The sequence below is a fragment of the Festucalex cinctus genome, chromosome 5 (assembly GCF_051991245.1).
Source record: "Festucalex cinctus isolate MCC-2025b chromosome 5, RoL_Fcin_1.0, whole genome shotgun sequence".
Lineage (NCBI taxonomy): Eukaryota > Metazoa > Chordata > Actinopteri > Syngnathiformes > Syngnathidae > Festucalex > Festucalex cinctus.
The window spans coordinates 20,384,193-20,406,492 of NC_135415.1; the positions used below are offsets into that span (position 1 = coordinate 20,384,193).

At 39.4% G+C, this 22,300-nt stretch overlaps 1 protein-coding gene across 2 annotated transcripts; it reads right to left on the reverse strand.

Moving 5' to 3' along the window:
• Positions 1-345: 345 nt before the first annotated feature.
• Positions 346-4,523, reverse strand: LOC144019727 (uncharacterized). 2 transcript variants are annotated; one of them, XM_077522974.1, is made up of 9 exons: positions 4,211-4,523; positions 3,829-3,930; positions 3,568-3,717; positions 3,366-3,486; positions 2,795-3,007; positions 2,635-2,718; positions 1,862-2,003; positions 1,372-1,534; positions 346-1,290 (listed from the first exon to the last, which is right to left on the reverse strand). In XM_077522974.1, the coding sequence occupies exons 2-9, from the start codon at positions 3,834-3,836 to the stop codon at positions 1,056-1,058; spliced, it is 1,116 nt and encodes a 371-aa protein (XP_077379100.1). In that variant the 5' UTR covers positions 3,837-3,930; positions 4,211-4,523; the 3' UTR covers positions 346-1,055. The 2 variants fall into 2 exon arrangements, with proteins under 2 accessions (XP_077379100.1, XP_077379101.1); XM_077522975.1 differs by lacking the exon at positions 3,829-3,930 and having other exon boundaries at positions 4,211-4,518.
• Between the last annotated feature and the right edge of the window lie 17,777 nt (positions 4,524-22,300).

Below are 22,300 nucleotides of genomic sequence, written 5' to 3' on the forward strand. Positions count from 1 at the left end.
AAAGTACAGCGGAATTACTTGAATTCTTTGGTTGTTGAGGCACGTTTTGCCGGCTGGCCACCTGTTGCCAGGCGGAGTTCACTGGGCTCAATCACATGTGCCCCTTAGCCAATGAAAAAATGGTATATGTAACCACGCCCATTTTGCTATTTGAACGTAAAGACTGAAGAAAACAAACAAACAAACAAAATAAACAAGAAGTCACACAAGCGCTAATGAAATTTCCCACTGAGGCAAAACATTAACTTAATAATACATACATACACACACACATATATATATATATATATATATATATATATATATATATATATATATATAAAATAAAATTAATACATTATTACATTATATATTAGTATTGTTTATTTATATATGCAAAATTCACAATTTATATGAAAAATAAACACTGCAGCACTTGTCAATGATCATCCAGCCATCAATTTTACGGCCCACATAGTCATGATTAGCCTACTTCATACAAAAATAATAACCATTACATCATTTTTATTCCATCATTACACAAACTTTGATGTAATATCCAGACATGATAATTATTGTATTTTGCAGACTAAATTAAACTCCACAAGCTCGCCCGAATTAGAAGCATATAAAAATGTTTCAAAGCTTTACAAGCCTAGGTGGAAGGATTTTTGGTTTTCATTCAATGTTTCAACTTCTGGCTCAATAAATATTGAAAATAAAGTACGTCCATCCATCATCGGAACCGCTTATCCTTAAAAGGGTCATAATAGAACAATATTTGAACCAGCCTGTAATAGTAAGGCACAGATAGACAAACTACTGATATGTATAAGTAAAAGAGTAACACAAGCATATTTACCGTAATTACATTTAAAATTAGACCATAATGTACTTTTATCGACAGTATTTTAATTAAAACAAACTCATAATTCAACACGAATAAATTATTTGAAATGTATTGAAATCATGATTGGTGAAATATGAAGCCACACATGTTGAGCTGTCATATAAATATTTTAAAAAATATTTGAAAAGCCAGGGAAATTATTATCATTATTTTTTTAAAGGAGAGGTCATCTGACTCCTATAAGTTTCGTGTACTCGTGTTTAATACAACTGTAGATGGTGTGATAGAAGCGTCGCTCGGCCTCCATGAGTTCAGTGACCATCTCCATGTGGTCGATAGCGGGCAACAAGTAGAGCGACGCCTTCACGGATAGAGAGGTGAGGAGCTCAGAGAACTTGGCGGAAGCTTCCGCTGGAGTCATGATGTCCCTGATACCGTGGATCAAAGTAAATGGTGGCACTCTGGAAAAGGGAGAAAGAAGCTTTACAAAAAGTGCTGTCACCACAATGCGATACGACATATTAGCTGCTGCTCAGCATCACCTGCTCAGTTTTTCCTGGTCGAACGTCCCCAACAAGTGCGTGGGTGAGTAGTACGGGAAGTTCTGCACTCCATTCATGGCTTTATGCATGGATGAGACATATTCCACTCCTCGCTTCTGCTCGTGCTCGTAGTGTTCCATGATGTCATACACGCCACTAAGACCTGTTGAAAAATGTCAGCCATAATTTGCATAAATGACATATTTTTCTACATTGGAAATAATGGTAAATACTTAAGTGACGATCTCACCTTTCCTAACTTCAAGTGTAAAAAGAGATATTACACATATTATATGAATAACTTACCTAACGGTCAAATATGTATTCTTGCAAGGGACATTTTATCATTAAATAAGTTTTTAATGGCTTGTTTACTAGGGTTGAACTGAAAGTTCAAGCGGTAAGGAAAACTAATGGATGTTGACATTGGTTCTTTCAGTAAATTTTGTTTGTAACAGAAACACGATTCTGTTAGGAAATATATACTTACCGATGACTCCTTTAATCATCGATGCAAGATGCTGCTGTTTGCTCGCTTCGATGAAAAGCTCTTCCTTTGCATCGATGAGAAACAGCGTGGTCAGTGCACAAAGATGTGCACCCGCCGAATGGCCGATTAAAACAATGTTGTCCTGCGAAAGACAAACAGTTAAAAGTGGCTTATACTTCTCCACTGCGTGAATGTAATGTAGATTATATACAAGACACGATAAAAGCTTCTTTTTTTTTCCAACAGAATTAATAAGGCTCCTGCTTTTAAAAGCAAAGTTTAGAGACATTAATTATGCTAAAAGCCACTGAAAAGTACCATTCCAATTTGCAGGCACAAGTTGATTTGCTTTGACAGTGGATGGGTGAGTCACAACTGTATAACTAATAGAGTTTGATGAGACCACAAATGGGGAGTCCCTTGAGACATCATTAAACAACCACGATGGCTGCTGATGCGAATAAGCAATAAATTTTGTATTGCTGCATTGTAGTCCGTCTTGTAGTTTGTCTGCAGAGCACATGATGCCATTTCCTTTGGAACATTTTGTGGAAGCTTGTAAAAGATTGATGAAACAGTCATTTACCAACTTCAGCACTGGGTGGCGCAAAAGTGCTTATTGTGCTTTCATCCAATGATGTATGAGAAAATCCAGTATTCGTTCCTACAGATACATTATGGCGGTCTGACTATTCATATCCATAGAAGAAGGAAGTACTAATACTGTAGCTGCTTTTCGTGAAGATTAAAATCATTGACCTCAATTTTCTTACTTGGTCAAAGTTGAACTGTGAGCCACTCTCCTGAGCCCAAATCAGGCAGTCTGCAATATCCTGTACCATCCCTAAAACATTCATCTGGCAATTAGAAGAAATCTGCGGTCAGTAACATTGATTCAGTCTTAGAGAGTGGAGAAAGGTTTAGGGTCCTGACCTTTGGATAAGTAGTGTAATCAGGACAGATGACAGTTGCATTGAGTTTTTTGGTCAGCTGTCGGGCCAGCAGACAATAAGTGTATCGTTCTCCGGAGCACCAAGCACCGCCATAGACAAATACCACCAGGGGCGGTGGCGCTGCCTTATCTTCAGACAACCGGGGAGGGTGGTACAGGTCAAGCTTGTTCCCACGGCGACCGAATGTGATACCCTTTAAAGTAAGATTAATAAAGAAGCATTTCCTAGTTACCAAAAAAGGTCAAGAAGAATATTTATAAATATTTTACAAAAATATATTCCATCACAAGACCTATGCTCACAATATGTTGGTCTTTTAGTGACTCTGCAGACTAAAAAGAAGTCAGCAGGTTCTGGAGCATCCTCCATTTGGGCTCCAGTATTCAGGAAAGCCCTACCCGTAGATATTAGGGCAGCAACCTCTGTAGAAAGGCTGTGATGGATGTTTTTCCTTCATCGTCACCCAGAGGAAGTGTGCCTCATACCGTTAGCATTACAGTAATTTTTTAAAAGAATGTTTTCAAAAACAACACAAAGTATAGAAAACACACCTTTTCATAATACATTCTGTTCTTGTCATTCTCGTACCATGACTTCAGCTCTAAGTAAAGTCTCCCATATTGCAAGCATTTTAGTGACTCCAACACAGCTCTTGCAATACGGTAAATTCGCCTGGTGGAGACACAAAGTGTCAGGTAAGAAGTAATCAAACTTTGTGTTTCTTCAGAGCAAAGATACCCGTTTTAAAGTTACCTCGGTTTTACAGCTTCTAGGTATTTTTTATAGCCTGGTGTGGTGGGCCAGCCAAACATCAACTGGACGGCCAGAGAGATGGAATACGGAAGACCCACGAACATGGCGCCCACAGCCACTGGCAACCACAAGTGGTAATTGAACCCTGACCTTGAAAAGAAAACGTAATTTTAAGTCATCATAATGTCTGATACAACAAGAACAAAACTTTTTTTTTTCTTTTTTCTTTTTTTTTTTAACTGTCAATCTCCACATACGTACAGCATCATATTTGATTGGACTCTGAAGCATGGCACACACTAATCGAACCAATTTTGGCAATTTTTTCGTCTCTTCTGGCCAGTGGTATCAAGTTCAACCTGACTGGAATATAATATAAATTCAAATAACAGTACGAGTCTGCTTGTCTCGGTATTCTTACATTTAACCACTTGCTAAAGTAGCAACACAACTTCCCTGCTTCCCATGATATAAATATATTATAATTAAATGCGTCGTATCACATTATTTTAAGAAGAGGAAGTGTATGCTAAAGTAGGTCAACAATCCTGTATCGAGGCGTAACGTTGCGAATTTCCCCTTATTCTCACATCACCGGCAAATGGTCAAAAGTACAGTGAAACAAAACAAAACGACAACGTACATTGATAGTTACAAGAGGAGTCCCAGTCGACTTCTGAATGAACGTGAAAGTGACGGATTTTGTATAATTATCGCTATCTTTGTCGGTCAAAGGACATCCAGGTACTGTACGGCACTGACATAAACAAAGATAATATTACACGACGATAGTACAACACTTCCGGGTTTAACAATAAATATACCATCCCGAATTTCTAAAAACTGACGGCACCGTTCGTGTCATGTAGTTTTAGCTATCTGTTAATTACCGTTTAGTTATTAAAAGCCAATGAACTCATATTTGTGATTGAAAATTAATAATCATTATTCTCGTTTCAGTGTGAGGGGATTATTATCTTGTTCCCAATGTATTTGATTCGGTAATAACCCGGAAGTTCCGGACATTTCTATAAGGTAGCCTTACGTTTGCCATATTTGAAACGCTACGGTTTTGTTTTCTGTCAAATTACACGCGGTTCCTGGCAATTGACACAAAAAAATAAATAAAATAAAATAAAATAAAAATACTGTTGACGTCGTTATAAATTTAAAACAAAAAAAGGCTGCAGGGGAGCACTTTGTCCAGCAGAGGGCGAGAGAAGACGGTAGTTTACCTGGCCCGCAATAATTTAGCAAGTTATGGCCTTCCCCTAACACTGTACATTTGGCATAACAAAAGGAAAATAAATAGGGGTTCAAGGTGTGAAAATAAAGAATGTTGACTTCAGAATGGGGTTCGCACTTTGTTTAATGTGTGTTGAGAACATGCTGGCAAGTTGTCATTCAAAAGTCAATGTACCTGGGTCACATTTCTTTGACCCCCTCAAATTAGATTAACAAATTACTCTCTATAACTCCAGCATTCATAATGTGTTTCTGGTCTGCTTTCATTGGCCTTGTAACATGGAACCTCTCCGTGCAAATTCACAAAACACTGTACCAATACAAAGGTTATTATGTTTGGCCCCTTGGAGCGAAGCCTCCAAACCTGAGTGGGTGTGTGGTTGCTCCTCCATCTGCCACGATGTGGGGAGTCCCAGGTGCTTTTTTTCAAATGCCACAATAGAAATGAAGCCGCCATGTATACATATTGTGCAAAGTCAGGCTTTCGACTGACAGCCTAGAAGCCGAGTCAGCCCCTTTTCAATTCAGCGGTAAGATTTCACAACAGTTGCCCCGTGCTTGTTTAGGAATGGTATGATCCTTAGCGGAATTATTGTATTCACAGTGGTGCTAAGATAATAACCGTGAACAAACCTACATTGTGTGTCAGTACACGGGGAGCCCTTGAAACATGTAATGGTGGAAAACATGGGCTCAATTAAATAACAGTTCACTGAAGTGAGGAATAATAATAATTGGGGTGATGGTGGCATAAATTAGTCACTGACGGGAAATCTTGGCCTCCTTACACTTAAAATTGACATTCTCAAGGAATCTAAGAACTTAATTTGACATAACTAGAAATGCTAGTAGTACTGGTTGTGACTGTATAAATATTGTATATATACATGTGAATGTGAATGGTTCTTTGTCTACAAAGCATAGCTATGTGCCCTGTGATTGGCTGGCGACCAGTCCAGGGTGTACCCCATCCTCTTGTCCAAAATCAGGCTCCAGCTCACCTGTGACCCTAATGAAGTGATTACGAAAATGAATGAACAGATTAAACAGTTTTATTAGTCAGCTTCTGCCGTTTCTTGGGGAATCCTGTCAGGATGTCGGCCGGCGTGACCTCCCCCTCACCAGCTGGTGAGTCACCGTGGGCGTTGAACAGAAGCTTCCAATGAAGGTGTGTAAAAGATTGTTCAGATGCGGATCAAGACATCATAAGGAGTGCCAATAGCAAAGAGTTGAGTCATGTATAAATATTTGCAGTAGAAATGTAATTCGAATTTATTTGTGAGTAATACAGCTCCTAATATCATATCAGGCCTTCCTATGTGGCGCACTCCTGCACGGTCAGTGAGAACAGGATAAGTGGCAGAGAAAATGACATGTAGAAATGTGGCTTAAATACAATTGTTTTCCAACTCATCCTGATGATGCCTGATCATGTGTGGTTACAATTTGTGCACATTGGTCTGTTTACTTCCTCCTGTAAACCCCTACTCTGACCCACTCCCCCAAGTAGTTAACTGACGCATGGCACCTAGCCAAGACTTAGAAATGAACCAACTCGAGCAGGGTAGCAGTGTAAAGCGGCTGTCAGTGGGCCCAGGAGCTCCAGGATACAGAGCCATCTTTTCACGCGAGCTTCACAAACACACGCCAGGCCCAGAGAGGACCTCCCTTTGATTCTGCCGGGGATACCATGGAAACTGGCAATGACCGCAAAGCCCAGTTTCTAGGCATCCCAATGCCCAGAATCACACCCAGATGGGGGAGTTCTGAGGGTAGTGCGGTTTTTTGCCCCCCTCCCCCCCATGGGGGCCCTGTGATTGATTCCAGTGATAAAGTGATGCCATTGAGATGACATGTACTGCATGAATACCAACAAGCCAGTGAGGATGTTCAAGCATGTGGGAGAGGAGGGAATAATGCAGATAAGCGAGTTGGTGGGAAAACGGAGCAAGCAAATACTGTAAATAATGGCTAGCACACGTGCACGGTGTCTCTCGCTGCAACACTTATACGCCAGTGACTTTTAATTGTGGCTCAGTGGATGAGTTTATTTCTGTGTGTGTGCATGTATTTAATATGTAGATTTAATATTTATAGATATGTTTTTGTATAAATATGAAATTGATTAGTTAGCAAGTCCGCCTCTCAGTTCTGAGGACTCGGGTTCGAGTCCAGGCTCCGGTCTTCCTGGGTGGAGTTTGCATGTTCTCCCCGTGCCTGCGTGGGTCTTCTCCGGGTACTCCGGTCTCCTCCCACATTCCAACGACCTGCATGGCAGGTTAATTGGGCGCTCCGAATTGTCCCTAGGTGTGCTTGTGAGTGTAGATGGTTGTTCGTCTCTGTGTGCCCTGCGATTGGCTGGCAACCGGTCCAGGGTGTACCCCGCCTACTACCCAGAGCCAGCTGAGATAGGCTCCAGCACCCCCCGCGACCCTTCTGAGGAAAAAGTCGTTAAGAAAATGGATGGATCGATGGATGAAATTAATCATATTGATTTATGAGGTTTTGATCCCTGCGATTGGCTGACAACCAGTCCAGGGTGTCCCTCGCCTACTGCCCAAAGCCAGCTGAGATAGGCTCCAGCACCTCCTGCAACCCTTGTGAGGAATAAGCGGTCAAGAAAATTGATGGATGGAAGGTTTTGACCCGACGCCAGCGAAGTTGTACTTTATTTATTTATTTTGTCTTCAAAGAACGTAATGTGGTGGCGACCTATTGCACCCTCTACTGACCAGCCGCCACTGACGTCTTTATTTAGTCCGAGCGTCAAGTTGCAGTGCGTCATGTTTGTTTCTAGTGAGTCAACAGAAACTTCAGTCCAATGGATTGCCCTCTTTCAAAATAAAAAGACATTTACTGATGCATGATGAGCAGCTGTATCACAATGTAAACATACTCTCCATGCATAAAAACCTTATTTACCACCAAGAGAGCTCAAAGGTGAAGGTGCACTTGTCATCAGCTTGTTGCATCTTTTGCTCGGACCCCCTACCCCATTGGAAGAGGCTAATGTGACAGTGTATTAATAGAATAAAAGTGACGCTTCTTCTTTGGGTATTACGTGTCCACGATCACAATCATGACCCCTTACCTAAGCAGACCATGTTTCTTGGCGCTTTCTTTCCTTACTGACTCTGACATAAAGGAACAAGTTGGTATTCCTGGGACAACTATAAATATTCAACACAAGGGGCCTCCCTGTAGGGGAGCCACGCTGGAAATATTCTTGAATCATGGCATGCAATGTTTCGCCAGTTCGTCCATGAAAATACATAATGAGAAAGGACACCTCACCTTGGACTTTCTTTCTCTCTTTGTTCATTCACTTTGAGGCCAAGGCTGACCACATGCATTATAAGCAGACTTTTACAGACATGAGACTTTTCTAACATCTTTTCGCTATCTCTGTGCAGCAGCTGCAAACCATCCCACAACAAATGTTTGGACCCAACTTGTCTCTCTACTTCGTTTAATATCCGTCTGGAAATCAGGTCCTGCAGCACTGAATCGTACGTAACATTAACATCTAACTAATGGCAGATAAGGGAAACATCTGATTTATGTCACTCTTTGCTGAGGCAGCAGGATTGGTAATCTCATAAATCCATCAAAGTGATAGAAATGTGGTGAGTCAGGAATATTGTTTATTTGGTTGTTACTAACATAACTATGATCTTCATTTTTCAAAAATCATTTCCAGTTCAATACATTTTGTAGAAACTTTATTTAGACATACATTGTTATTTATGTCGCAACGCATTCAGTGCGTAGTGACGTAGAATGCCGTTGTTTCTCTGCCGAGCAATGTGAAACTGTCAAGAAAGCAAGGTGAAAGCCTCCGTTACGTTCCTAAAGGGACGATCAAAATTATTGAATGAGTCTGTTGAATGACGAGAGCACTGCGTGGGGGAGCGTGACTCTCCGGATCGCACGGTTTCTTTTGGAACGTGACGAGGTTTACCTTGCTTTCTTGTTCAGCGTTTCACATTGCTCGGCAGAGAACCGCCCCCATTCTACGTCACTACGCACTGAATGCGTTGCGACGTAAATAACAATGGCGGAATACGCGCAAATAATGTTTCTACAAAATGTATTAAAATGTAAATTATGTTTGAAAAATGAATCTCGTAGTTATGTTAGGAACAAACAAATAATACAGAGCAAACTTGTCCTGACAGCTGGGGTTCCTTTTAAATCTGAAGGGATGTAGCTAGTAATGCTAAAAGTCTCTAGGAAAATGGCAAGCTTCTTTAAAAAAAAATGTAGGCCTCAATTGGGAGTTAAATTATTGAATTTAGTTTATGTTATTATTATAATTATGTTTTATGTAATATAATTATGTTTTATGTAATTAATTATTTATGTTCAAGAACTCACTTTTTCTTTGGATGGAGTTTTGAAACCTACATTGTAAAAAAAACAGCAAAAAAAAAAAATCGCTATTCTCAGCATTAGGAACAATACCGCCCTTTCAGGTTTTTTATTCTTCCATTTTGAAGCATTTTGGTACAGCCGCACCAATGAGGTCACGTGAAAACTGAGCACATTGTGCAGAAAGTTGGAGGTACAGGGACCATTGTTTAGTTTTCTGTGACGGTCTAGCACAACTTGGTAATTAAGAGCTTGTTTTGCTAATGTACGTTGTCTCAGATGATCACATGTTGTGTGACCAGTACGTTTTGTGACATACCTTAACAACAACACAATCCATTGGGTTGAGAAAAGGAATTCAAACACCACATGCACACATCTGTCCCTCACATGGCTCTGTAAAACAAACTGAATCTATTTTTTTAAGGCATGGCACGCTCCCCACCACTGCTGCAGTAAAATGGCATCGGCATAGCCTGCAAATTCAGCACCTTTTGTTTTCTTTGCAGCTCTGAGCGTGCAGTGTTAACAGCTAACATTCTTTCCACAGTTTAGCCGTATCAAATGCTCTCTATCTAGCATACATAAAGGTTCTTTCTTTCTTTTTTTAATTGTGGCAAGCTAATGTATTTGTAGATTTTCACAGGAAAATGTGTGTATAATTCCAGCACAAATAATGGTTAAACCTTCACCTAACTATTCTGGCTCGGCCTGTGTGCTGACTGGGGCTGGACCCAACTCTGCCTTTGTCCACTGCCTGGATTCTTAACAACACACCATGGCAACAAACACCTTTGTGAAGAGAACATGAGTGATCACGACTCCTGCACTGTACACTTTGATATACACTGTGAAGGCAAACAATGGGAGACACTTCGGTTATGGCTCCTATGACATTTACCAGTAGGTGCAAGGTGCAGTTTTGTTCTTATTTTCAAGGAGCTGGTGGAACTGGTTTGACAAAAAGTCATTGGGGGTGAGAAAGAGGCGTGGCCAAGCGTGAACAGGTGTGCCATTGGGTGTAAAGCTCAGGTGACATGCGGGAAGTCTATCGGTATCTGGTTGACATAACAGTAAAGTAGTAGTAGTAGTGGCTAGTTCAGTGATGGGCAACTTAGTAAATGCTCAAGGGGGGGTCCTCAATTTTGTTTTTTGTTTTTTTAGTATTTTTTTTTTTCCTGTTTTTCTGAATATTTTTTTTCTGTTTTACTGAATATTTTTTTTCTGTCATAAAAAATAAATAAATAATCCGAAAAACAGGAAAAAAATAAAAAATATTATTCCAAAAAACAGGGGGAAAAAATTATTCCAAAAAACAGTAAACAATTTTTTTTCCAAAAAAACAGTAAGCAAAAATGTTTCCAAAAAAACAGAGCACCAACTTCTGTTTGTCAGAGTAAATTTTTTTTGGACCTCTGAACTCCAAATGACTTGTTACAGACCACTAACCTGTATATATGACTGGATGGCCGATTTTCATACACGCCAGTGCAAGCCGTTTATACTAACTGCCTACGAGCTGCATATGTCTCATCTGTATGTAAACCATATAGATTATACAGTAGTCTGCTTGCGAAGTGGGACTAACAAGATGGCTGCCCTGTGACTTTAACGGCTTGCACCAGCGTGTATAGGCTACCGGCTACCCAGTTATATATACAGCTCAGTGGTCTGAAACATGTCACAATTTCTATTTTTTTTTTTTTTAATAATGTTTTCCCCCTGTTTTTCAGAGTCCCGTGCCCGTGCTTTGCCCCCAAACTCAGCCATCTTGCGTTTATAAATAATCTTTAAACTATTATGACACATGCCTCGAATTATCTGTCTGCATCTGAACGGAGATTAACACAATACCGCATAAGAATGTTGCAAAACCTTTAAAAACACAGATAACTACTTGATCCAGCTCATTATGACACATGTTCTGGAGTTTTCCTCACAGCTTTGGAATGTCATCCAGGGAAATAAACACGTTTACACAAGACCACACAGAGGACCATTGTACAGTAATATCATAATCCCGCCACACCTCATCCGACTGTATACTAATCTTACTTGTAAATATTGCTACCTTATTTAACAACATGACCAGATCAAAATAATAGAAATATATATATTTTTTTGTTAGTGTGTGATGGCAGTGCACAAAAAAGTGTCAGTGATGGTTTGGAGGAAAGGTGTTATGATAACCATAGAGAGTATTGCGATATAGTGCTCGTCTTCTAAAAGGAGTTGAGATACAAGCATATAAATGATACAGATACGCAAGTTGAGTACAAAAAAGGTCAAATGGCTCAATCAGTTATGAGTGTCTCATAGTGGTCATTTTGTGTGTGAGAGAGAATAATCAGGCTCGGTTTAATTCACATTTGATAGGTATGAGATCAAATGCTTCTAATTACCTTGCCGCCTACCAGTTCAGTGTGACCTCCTTCCCCTTCATCGCATCCATCTCTTGTCACCCTGGTCCCCCGCCTTCTTTTCATCCCATCTAAATCAATGGCATAAAAATGTCTTGCATCCTCTTTATTTTCTAGTTTCCGTTTGGAGGTCGTGATGGGCTTGGTGTGACAGCACATCTGAGGTCACATACCTGATCCCAGAAGGTTGAGTAGCATCATGAACCATGCGGAGAGCAGGGCTGGACTGGCGATCTGGCATAGAGGGCAGATGCCCGGTGGGTAGACATATTTTGGGGCTAATACTGTGCTATTTAATTAGTATTTTCCTTTATTTGACCCCAAGAGAGGGAGAAGACCATTAATCAATTTACAATATAAACAGCAAACTGAACCAGTCTAAGTCAAAATGCCAGGGCTGATTTTTTGGTGCCAGTCCAACGGAGAGCATGCGAGAGAGTGCCGTGGTCTTAAAAAACAACAACAACAACAATAGCTATGCAGGCTTAATTGAGGCGAGAATTGTTACATTTACAAAAGAAAGAAAGAAAAAAAAATTACAAGGGAGAAAATAATGGAACACTGCAAAACTCGTTAGTACAGTATAACATCCCAGAGGTGTTGTTTTTTCCCCCGCAGGAATTTGCACTCAGGGGACTGACACAGAGTGTATTTTATTTGAAAGACTTCAATCCATTTTCTAAAAGCCTCATGGGAAGTGAGAACTGGCGGCGTGTCATGTCACAGGTGTCAAATGCAGGGACATTCAGAGGAAATGCAGATCAGATAGCGAGTAAGGGGCTGGACAAACCGCTGTCGTTTCACATTATGAGCAAGGCAGGAAATGAAACATGCACTCACAACATCCGAACATTAGGTACACTTGCACAAAAAAAAAAAAAAAAAGGTACACCTGCACAATCTAATGATCATGCATAATTGATATGTTTTATATATTTTTTTATGCCTAACTGGAGATTTTATGCTCAATCCTGACACATGTAAAGCCAGAATTTGAATTTGGGATTCTTGTTAGGATTGCACATTAGTGATTAGTACATCTGCCTTACAGTTCTGAGGTTCAAGGTTCAAATCTGGTCTTTACTTGGGGGCTTTCTCAGGGTACTGTGGCTACCACATTCCAAAAAATGTGCTTGCTTGATTGAAGAAAAAAACAAAAAAAAATTGCAGGGTTGTTTCATGAAAAAGATCTTCCAATGAAAAATGTGCTTTGTTCAATCACCTCACTGAACTCAGGGAGTCACTAAAAAAGGATTCTGATGGTAATCTTGTTATTTCCTCTGCTGAAACTACTTGGCGTGCTTTTTGTGTACCGTATTCCTCGTCGAGCGTGTTCCTCGCTGCACACCTGTCTCTTGTCAGGGAAGACACATCTGTTTCCCCGCCATAGTCCCTCATTACATGAATACCCCCGAGGTCACGTAACATACTTTGTAATAGGATACAAATCAACATTACACATACCGCTCCATGGTCCGATTTTTTTTTTCTTTTTTGTTTTGTTTTGTGTTGTTATGTTTTGTGGGCCTGTATTGTGGCGGGCGGGGGGCTGGTGATTTGTTTTTAAACTATGTAAAGGACTTTGAGTTGCATTTTTTGTACGATAAGCGCTACATAAATAAAGATTGATTGATTCATTGATTCATTGATTGATTTGAGTCTCATAAAATGTACTTCCTTCATTTTGTGTCATTTTTTTCCCCGTTGAATTTAGTGTGCAGTACTGTATGTGATTTTGGCGTATGTGTGTAAAATATGTTTACATGTTTTCATCCACATCACATTGAAGTACAGTATTTGATAAAACAATTCATTGATCATGTATATTCTATTCGTCATCATAAGAATTTTTTTTTACGTGTTTCTAAAATTTCTGTCCACCCTCTCATTATGGGGTAATGGCTCATTTAAATAATAATAATAATGTAAAAAAAAAAGAAAAAAAGATATTATGTTTACCAGTATTTGTCTTTCTTCAGTGGATACTGAAACAGTGGCTTGCAGAATAGATATGAAAACGTATGTTTACGAAATTTTCATGTCCACTATGTCCTATTGTAACATGAATTGATATTGAAAAAATAAAAACTTTCAGAGATTCAAGTTGAACAGTGCACAATCAGCTTGCAGAATGACTCGCATTCCAAAAACATGCATACTAAGTTGAAGGTTCATTAAATAATTTTCTATCAGTGTAAATGTGAGTGTAAACGGATGTTTTATTCATACCGGGTTTTTTTTGCAACCAGTCCAATCCAAAATCATTCAGGATACGCTCCAACTCACCCACAACAAGGGCTACAGTATATAAAATTGATGGGTAGCAATATCATGTATGTGGTCTCTCCAGAGAACACAATACTTTTTCATTTGACACAATTCTACAAGTCGACAAAGTGAGCCATAATTACAACCTGGATTCATTTATAAAACTATTTTAAATATGTGTAATTGTATCCTAAAGGCACAAGAGGCATTTTCACCCCCACGTGTGTTGAATTAGTCAAAGAGTGATCCAGTTTCTTAAAACAAAACATTGCGGAGGCAGTTAAATATACTTCTGTCCGCCATGACCTTACATTATATTTACCCTGGCCACTCATTGTTAATTATATGTCCACTGTAAGCATAACAGTTCTCAGAGTTTGGACTTCATGTCATTCCAGCATTTTTCTTTAAATGACGCAGGCATGGCATTCCGTTATCCACTTTCTGTCAGTCCGCCAAAATTACACTCAGTCGCTTGTGTGTGTGTGTGTGTGTGTGTGTGTGTGTGTGTGTGTGTGTGTGCTCAACATTGACTCAAGCAATGTAAACGGTTCACTCGGACCGTTGATATTTGTGGACGAGATCCACTGACTTAAACTTGAGTCCAAAGAGATTAAAGTGGTGCCATGGTGGAGATTCAAGTCCTTAATGATTTAAATGTCACATAGATGGAAGTGATGACTCGTATCAGGGTCCATTTATTGTAAAGTCTCCTGGAGGGCAAAAAGTCACTTCATGAAAAAAAGAATGCAACCATCACATTTTTAAAAGGTAATATATTGCTAGCATTTGTCGGTTCAGCAATAAGGGCCTTTTTTATGACATACTGTAATGTATACAATATTTTTAGAACATCCATTGATTAGCCCCTAAAACCAGGAAGCTGTTGTTCACCAAACTGAATATAATATTCAAATTCCTGCTTACATAATGTGTCAAAGAAGGGTGCCAATGGCTGACAGTGATAGGTGACATGTGCATACACATGGCCTAGGATCACCTTCAACATCTATCTATCTATCTATCTATCTATCTATCTATCTATCTATCTATCTATCTATCTATCTATCTATCTATCTATCTATCTATCTATCTATCTATCTATCTATCTATCTATCTATCTATCTATCTATCTATCTAGCCATGCATGTTGATTCACATCTGAATACTGTAAACAGAGTTACTGCAGACTCACTGACATCTGATTGGTGAGAAATGGTGGGATGTGTAAGAGGTGACTTGAGTTTGTGTCACTCTGTTTGTGTTAGTGTGTGCATGCAATGGCAAGGGCACTTTGACTTTGTGTGGACTAGCTCGCTCCCTCTTCCCTTAACCTTATGTAATATTCTAATTAATTTAGATGGTGAACTTTGGGCTTTTGTTCTCCGTAAGATTTTTTTTTGTTTTGTTTTTCTCCTTTAAGATATAATCATAAAAATATAATGAATCTATATACAGTGTTCCCTCCAATTTTGCTGGTCATACATTCCCTAAGCACCACCCCCACCCCTCTACACGATAAATGAATTTCCAAGAAGTAAAGGTGGACTTCTTGACTTTTTTTTTCTCATTTTAGTTTTGCAGGGAAGTTAAAAGTCTATTAAGCAAAACAAAAAAAAACAAAAACAAAAAAAAAGTGTGATTGGGGGTTTTTCAAAATGATGTGACGGAGCGGATGATGCGAGTGTGTCTTGCAGATGGCTGAACACGTTAACGAGTGATGGGAACTTCCTTCTGCAGCCAAACCTTTTGGTCCCGCGGCAAATTCTGGGGTGCTGGGATGAGAACATTCCCTTCCGCTGCCGATATTCCCTTCATTATTATATAAGCATGAAAATAATGCCACGTGTGTTGGGAAGGCAGCACAACTTGTTACTGCTGCACTCAGCATAATTAAGTCGATGGAAGCAAACTGTACGGGCATTTATCAAGTGTATCCTTATTATCACTTTTTTTTTCTTTTTCTTTTTTTTAAATAAACCACTCATGTGCTTGTGAGCGTGGATGGTTGTTCGTCTCTGTGTGCCCTGCGATTGGCTGGCGACCAGTCCAGGGTGTCCCCTGCCTACCGCCCAGAGCTAGTTGAGATAGGCGTCAGCACCCCCTGCGACCCTTGTGAGGTATAAGCGGTCAAGAAAATGGATGGATGATGGATGGATAGTTTTATTGCTTCATAGTGAGCCAGGTTCTACAAAATACGGTTTCTTGCCCTGCCAATAATTGGCTACTACAAAATACAAATATAAATTCAATATTTGACATGAAATGCCAAACAAACAAACACCACCGACTTTTCTGGGGCCAAGCTCATTTAAGATAGACACATGCAAAGTGTGCTGTGGTCTGAGGAGTCCACATTTCTATTTGAATTTAGAAATCACAACGTCCATGATTTCCCAGAGCCCAAAAAAGAACAGGACCATTCTGGATTGTTACCAGCACTAAGTTCTAAAATTCAGTATCTGTAACCTGTAGAACCAACCCCTGTTTTTCAGGGGAAATGCATATTGGATGTTTATCAGCTTTTTTTTTATTTTTTTTATTTTTTAAACAATTTACTTTCTTTGGGAAAAATCACATGGTCACACTGCCTTATAGTGAGACGTGCCACCCATTTTAAACCAATCACCAAACATGATCCCTAATACTTGCACAGTAGTTTAATGCATATGAAGACATTTGTAGGTTGATAAAATGAGTTAAAAATGTTTGTAAGGCAGTCTCAGCAGGAAAAGACAAGAAAATTTGATGTCTGAGCTGTATTTAAACCCAAAGGGAGTGTATGTAGTATATTTCTTCCATCAAACACTTATTATCCAACGCTTTTGAGGTTGCTCCTTTACGAGCATAAGATGGATCCTATGTAATTACTGTTAAATGTGTCTCTGACTCATTACGGCGCTGCCGTTCAGTGGCATGAGTGTGAGTTGCACAAAGAGGAAGGACATAAATCATGGGAAAACCAAAAAAGGCCACCAAAATACCAAGGATAAAAGGTTGGCATATTGTGCAAAAAAAGCAAAACAAAACCTCAAAGAGCAAAGACAACAATACAAAAAGTGATGGATGATGGAAATGACACCAGAAATCACAAATCTAGTCAAAAATACCAAATTGGACCTACAAAGATAGATAGAAAGATCTGTAGAACAGAGAAAAGCAAAAAAAATAATAAAATAAAAAATAAAATAAAAAAAGTACGCACACTCATGGATACACGTGAAAACTACTCGGAATCGTCAGACATCTCCTTTCTGCCACAGCTGCACCATACTATAAACCAGCTGATTGGTAAATTGAAGGCAGGTGCGCGCATCAGGGACACTCCGCCCACTTACGCTCTCCAAGTTGAAGGAAACACAAAATACAAACTCAATTCATCTAGTGTCTGTGTGTATGCCTTGGCCAACAGAGGGCGGTATAATGTTTACACAAGGAAGACTCTCTTCTATGAGAAGCGTCAGTAATATTAGTCGTTCTTCCCAGAGGATAAAGAATATATGCCTATACGCGTTATTGTATCTTCTATGTGTATTGCTTCACTGTCAAAGTGTTATTTATGTTATTTCATTTTGTGCTAGCATTACGCTAGCTCACTGTTTTTATTTTAAGTTTTGTGGTTTGCTTAACACAACATGTAGTTCTCTTAAGCCGTTTAGTTTTAAAATAAACTTCACCTGGGATAAACAATAAACAGCTTGAAGCAAGAATTTGACTTCTTTTTGAAGAATTGTTCACCTGCTAAACTGCTGCTTGTTGTGAAGCTCTTAACTAAAATTTTTGCTCATAACCCAAGGCAAAAAATATATATATGGCTGAGCAACGCTTGTAAATCAAATTGCAACTGTATATGGAGTTTTGGCATAACATAAACGTTTCAAATACATTTCCATTGAAATGGCTCGCTGTTTGTGCAGGTTGTGGTTGCTCTTTCAAGTTTCTCATGTGCACTACAACCAAGGAATGTTTATAACCTTTACTTGACATTGTTGCCGTGGTGCCGGTACGCCATTTTGACTCGCCGTGAAGGCGGTAACTCCACATGTGGCGTAAAAAGTTGCGGTTATTTTCACAACAGAACAAAAATGGATCAAAATATAGCACACTTTTTGCGATGAAAACATTTTCACTTACATGATATCACTTCTATTCAACATGAGTATTTAATGGCATCATTTAGCCTATTGTTAATTGTTAAATTGTTATAACAATGTACGTGAACTAAGGGGGACACTATGAGGGAAACCAGCAGTCTAGACAACAGTTTCAATCTTGCAACAGTTACGTTTCAACATCACGTAGTTTTGAAATGGCTCATTTTTCTTTTTCAACATCTTGATGAGAATCAGGGCACGGTTTAAAACACTGAGTCATAAAAGTAGAACTATAAAGGAGTACTCAGGCGTTGCAAACAGAATAAAGTCAGAGTTTTGCGGGTATACAGTCGGAATGTTGTGAAAATGAAGTTGTAAAAATCACAAGAACAAATGTATTTTTTCAAGAGTTAAGTGTAAGGAAAATGTCTTACTCTTACCAAAAAAAAAAAAAAAAAGTCAGAACATTATAAGGAAGTAGTTATGATTTTTTTTTGGTGGAAAAAGTTGTAATATCACAAGACCAAAGATACTATGTGATTAAAATTGTAAGATTGTGATTAAAACCCTCATAACTTCACAAGAGTAAAATTGTAATATTACAAGAACAGTCATGATTTTTCACAATACAAAATTGTGATGAAAGAAAAAGTCCTTTTATGAGAATAAAGTCATGATATGATGACAAAAATCTGAAAAAGTTAAAACAAGGATTAAAATACGTGAGAATTAAATCATACAAATCACTAAAAAAAAAAAAAAAAAAAAAAAATCACTTGGGGAGAATACCTGTATAAAATAGGACGGTGTGGCTCAGTGGTAGAGTGGTTGTCTCCCAACACCGAAGTTGCCACTGTGACAATGTCGAAGTATCCTTGAGCAAGGCACTGAACCGCCAGTTTCTCCTGATGTTGCATCATCAGTAGGTGAATGAGTAATCCAACGTAAATTTTTTTTTTTTTTTGTTGATTTTTCAAAAACAAACAAAAAAAACAAAAAAAAAAAAAAAAAAAAATCAAAAAAAAAAAAAAAAAAAAAAAAAAAAAAAAAAAAAAAAAAAAAAAAAAAAAAAAAAAAAAAGAGTAATCCAACGTAAAGTGCTTTGAGGGGAAAAAGGTGCAAAAGCGAAGCGCTATATAAATCAAGTACCATTTACCATAATATGATCCATCTCAGTCAGCTTCTTTTCTTCATAATTTCGGCATTTACTAAATTGAATTCTCACTTAATTCTCGTAACATTGCAACTTTATCTCCTTATGACACGAGGAAACTGCAGCACAAGTTCATATTTTATGGTCATGTCATCTCACTAAAAAAGTCATTAAGAATAAGGTCATACAAAATCTCCCTAAAGCCACTTGAGTTGTGCCAACGGTCTACAATCCACTCTGTAGTATGTGCGTGGTTATGTGCGTGCGAGTGTGTGTATGTGTGTGTTGGCATCGCAGACAGAGGTGGCAGCTGCAGGCTCATGTGTTCCCCAGCTGTCCTTTGGCGGCCTTACAGCTCAGAGTGTCCAAAACGTACATGTTGCCACTCCTCTGCCCTGTCTCTATATGGCCTCATCCTCACACTGGGGTGCATTTGATGCGCAAGTGCAACGTATTTATTGGATTCTAGATGCTATATGATAGATGCTATTAGATGCTACAAACATCACTTTACATATTTATACTTGTGTATATCAAACGAACGCCCAATCAGGAAGTAACTCATCATGAGCACTTTCCCACCGACGTGACACAAAGTGCCTTTTGTTTGGCCCGGTGTCACACATTCATTGGCTAATATTCAAAGAGAGCTTGGGGTCACGGTACAGGAATTAGGGTCATCCCTAAAGGCATGTTGGGGGAAATTGAGGAGGAAGGGGGTCAGGGTTGAGGTTGGCAAGGGGCTGATGGGAGGTTGCCCACAGCGAGGTGAGTCAATGTGTACATGGCAGAAAATTGTTTGAATGCTGGTACGGAAGCGTAGAGCTGCCAATGTGGAGACATTTTTGGCTGGTCAGGCTGTTCGAAAATACTCGCAAATATGTTCGAACGTATTGAAATATGTTCAAACATATTCGCAAATATGTTCGAACATACTCGCAAATATGTTCGAACGTATTGAAATATGTGCGAACATACTCGCGAATATGCTCGAACATACTCGTAAATATGTTCGAATATAGTCGCAAATACATTCGAACGTACTTGCAAATACATTCGAACATACTCGCAAATACATTTGACATGCTCGCAAATATGTTTGAACATACTCGCAAATATGTTCGAACGTACATGTAGGCTACATGCTACAAAGTTAGCATACCGTCCCATAATGCCACGGGGTATTTGCAAGCGTAATACCCCATTGCATTATGGGGCAAAAAATGATGAACATGTGCAGCAGACATAATAAATCGTAAAAGTTACGAATAAACACTTTTTTGTGTACTTAATTTTCTAATGAATTGGTAATGTGGCCCAAATGTCTAAAAAATTTGGTTTTGTTTTCACTCGTGCATGCGCAAATAATACCCCGTGGCATTATGGGAAGGTATGCTAACTTTGTAGCATGTAGGCTACATGTACGTTCGAACATATTTGTGAGTATGTTCAAACATATTTGCGAGTATGTTCGAGCATATTTGCGAATATGTTCGAACGTATTTGCGACTATTCCAACATATTTGCGAGTATGTTCAAACATATTTCAATATTATTCAATATTATATCAATTAAAATTGTGACTGACACAGGACAGCAATCTTGGGTGGGGGTGGGTCAGTGGTGGTTGGCCTCTCCTAATGTGGGTTAAAGCACGCTTAGCACACAACATGTAGCATGGCTTGGCAGAGTAAAAGTCACCTGGATGTTTACTGTCCAGGTTAGGGACCGACCACAATTTACATTTTCAGAATGAACAATGTCAATGGTGACTTGACTGTTAATTTGAGCCTCTGAAACACGCAAATTGCAGTTGGTCCCTAACTTCTACTTGCTACGGGCTGGCTGAATACATCCTCCTTATCGAGCCACACTTTCATCTTCACTGTAGGATGGAAACTAATCTTTGGCAAATCCTCCGTGGCTGTACTGCTTTTGAAGAAGTGCTTCTTTGCTGTAAGCCATAATTCCACTTTAGATGTCCGCCGTGGGACGCAATAATTCCTCGTGAGTTCTTTGTTGTCACTGGCAGCCATTTTATTCTATGCGTGGTTATAAGCACGTGATACGTCACGATGATCACACAACTGTCCAAACATGGCCGATACTGTATTTAATGTAAAAGTATTCATAAAAAGTACTATTAAATCATAATCACTCAACATCATTAGACATTTTATTCTGGGAAGTGTTGAAATTAAGCATTTCACAGAAAAGCTGGTCAGTTTGCAATAAACCTTACGTTGCTTTAAACCGAGCTACTGTAACCATGAGTCATTATTCCTAGAAGTTCCGCCAAGATTGCTGAAGAATTGCTAGAGAGCACTGACATATAACCCTATGGTGACGACAACAGAGATATGTTTCATATTTTATTTCCACATTCCGGATATTTGTCAACCATAATCCCGCCAGAATCAACACGTTCTTGTCAACGGAGCGTTGACAAATCAATTGTAGCCATGCGACAGTGAGGGAAGTGACTGAAAGATGTGGAATGCGGAGAATGTCTGAACACGCTGACATGCCTGTCGCTGATTTGAATAACACGCACTAGTAACCAACACGCACGCACACAGAAGGAAATCTCCATGTCACTGAACCGTAGTAACCCTCAGTTAAGGTGAGGCCACATCTCGCAGCCAATCACAATGGCCCAAAAATCAGGCAGCATGTTCTGAGCCAATCACGTCCTTTGTGATTTTTTTCCCCTCTCCGTCTTCCTCCTCTGCTCTCTTTCAGGTTTTGCGGCTCCTTTTCATTCTTTATGAAATACGCTTTCACAAGCCCCGCGGGCGGAAGTTAGGTTACCGTTGGTGGTGTGTGTCGCTCACTCGTCTTTTGTTCTTGTATCTCTTCTAAGCTGCGCTGCCACGCCCTTATGTGGCGCTCATTCATTTGCTCAGTGCACAATAGTCTGGGGCAGATCCCCGTGTCAACCATCCCATGTGCTCGACACTGCGTCACCAGTGGCGGCCATTTATGACCACCTCAGAACTTGAAAAAAAAGTTGTCCCATGCAGGCGTGCCGGGATGTATACTTAGATGCCGCATGAGTGTAATTTGAGGTGAGAATGCCGACATCTGCGGACGACGGTTGCATAATCCGCGTCAAGCTAAGACGGGACTGTGTCTGTTTGGTGCTCAACTCGCATTCCCACAGAATCCCATAACGCGGCGTC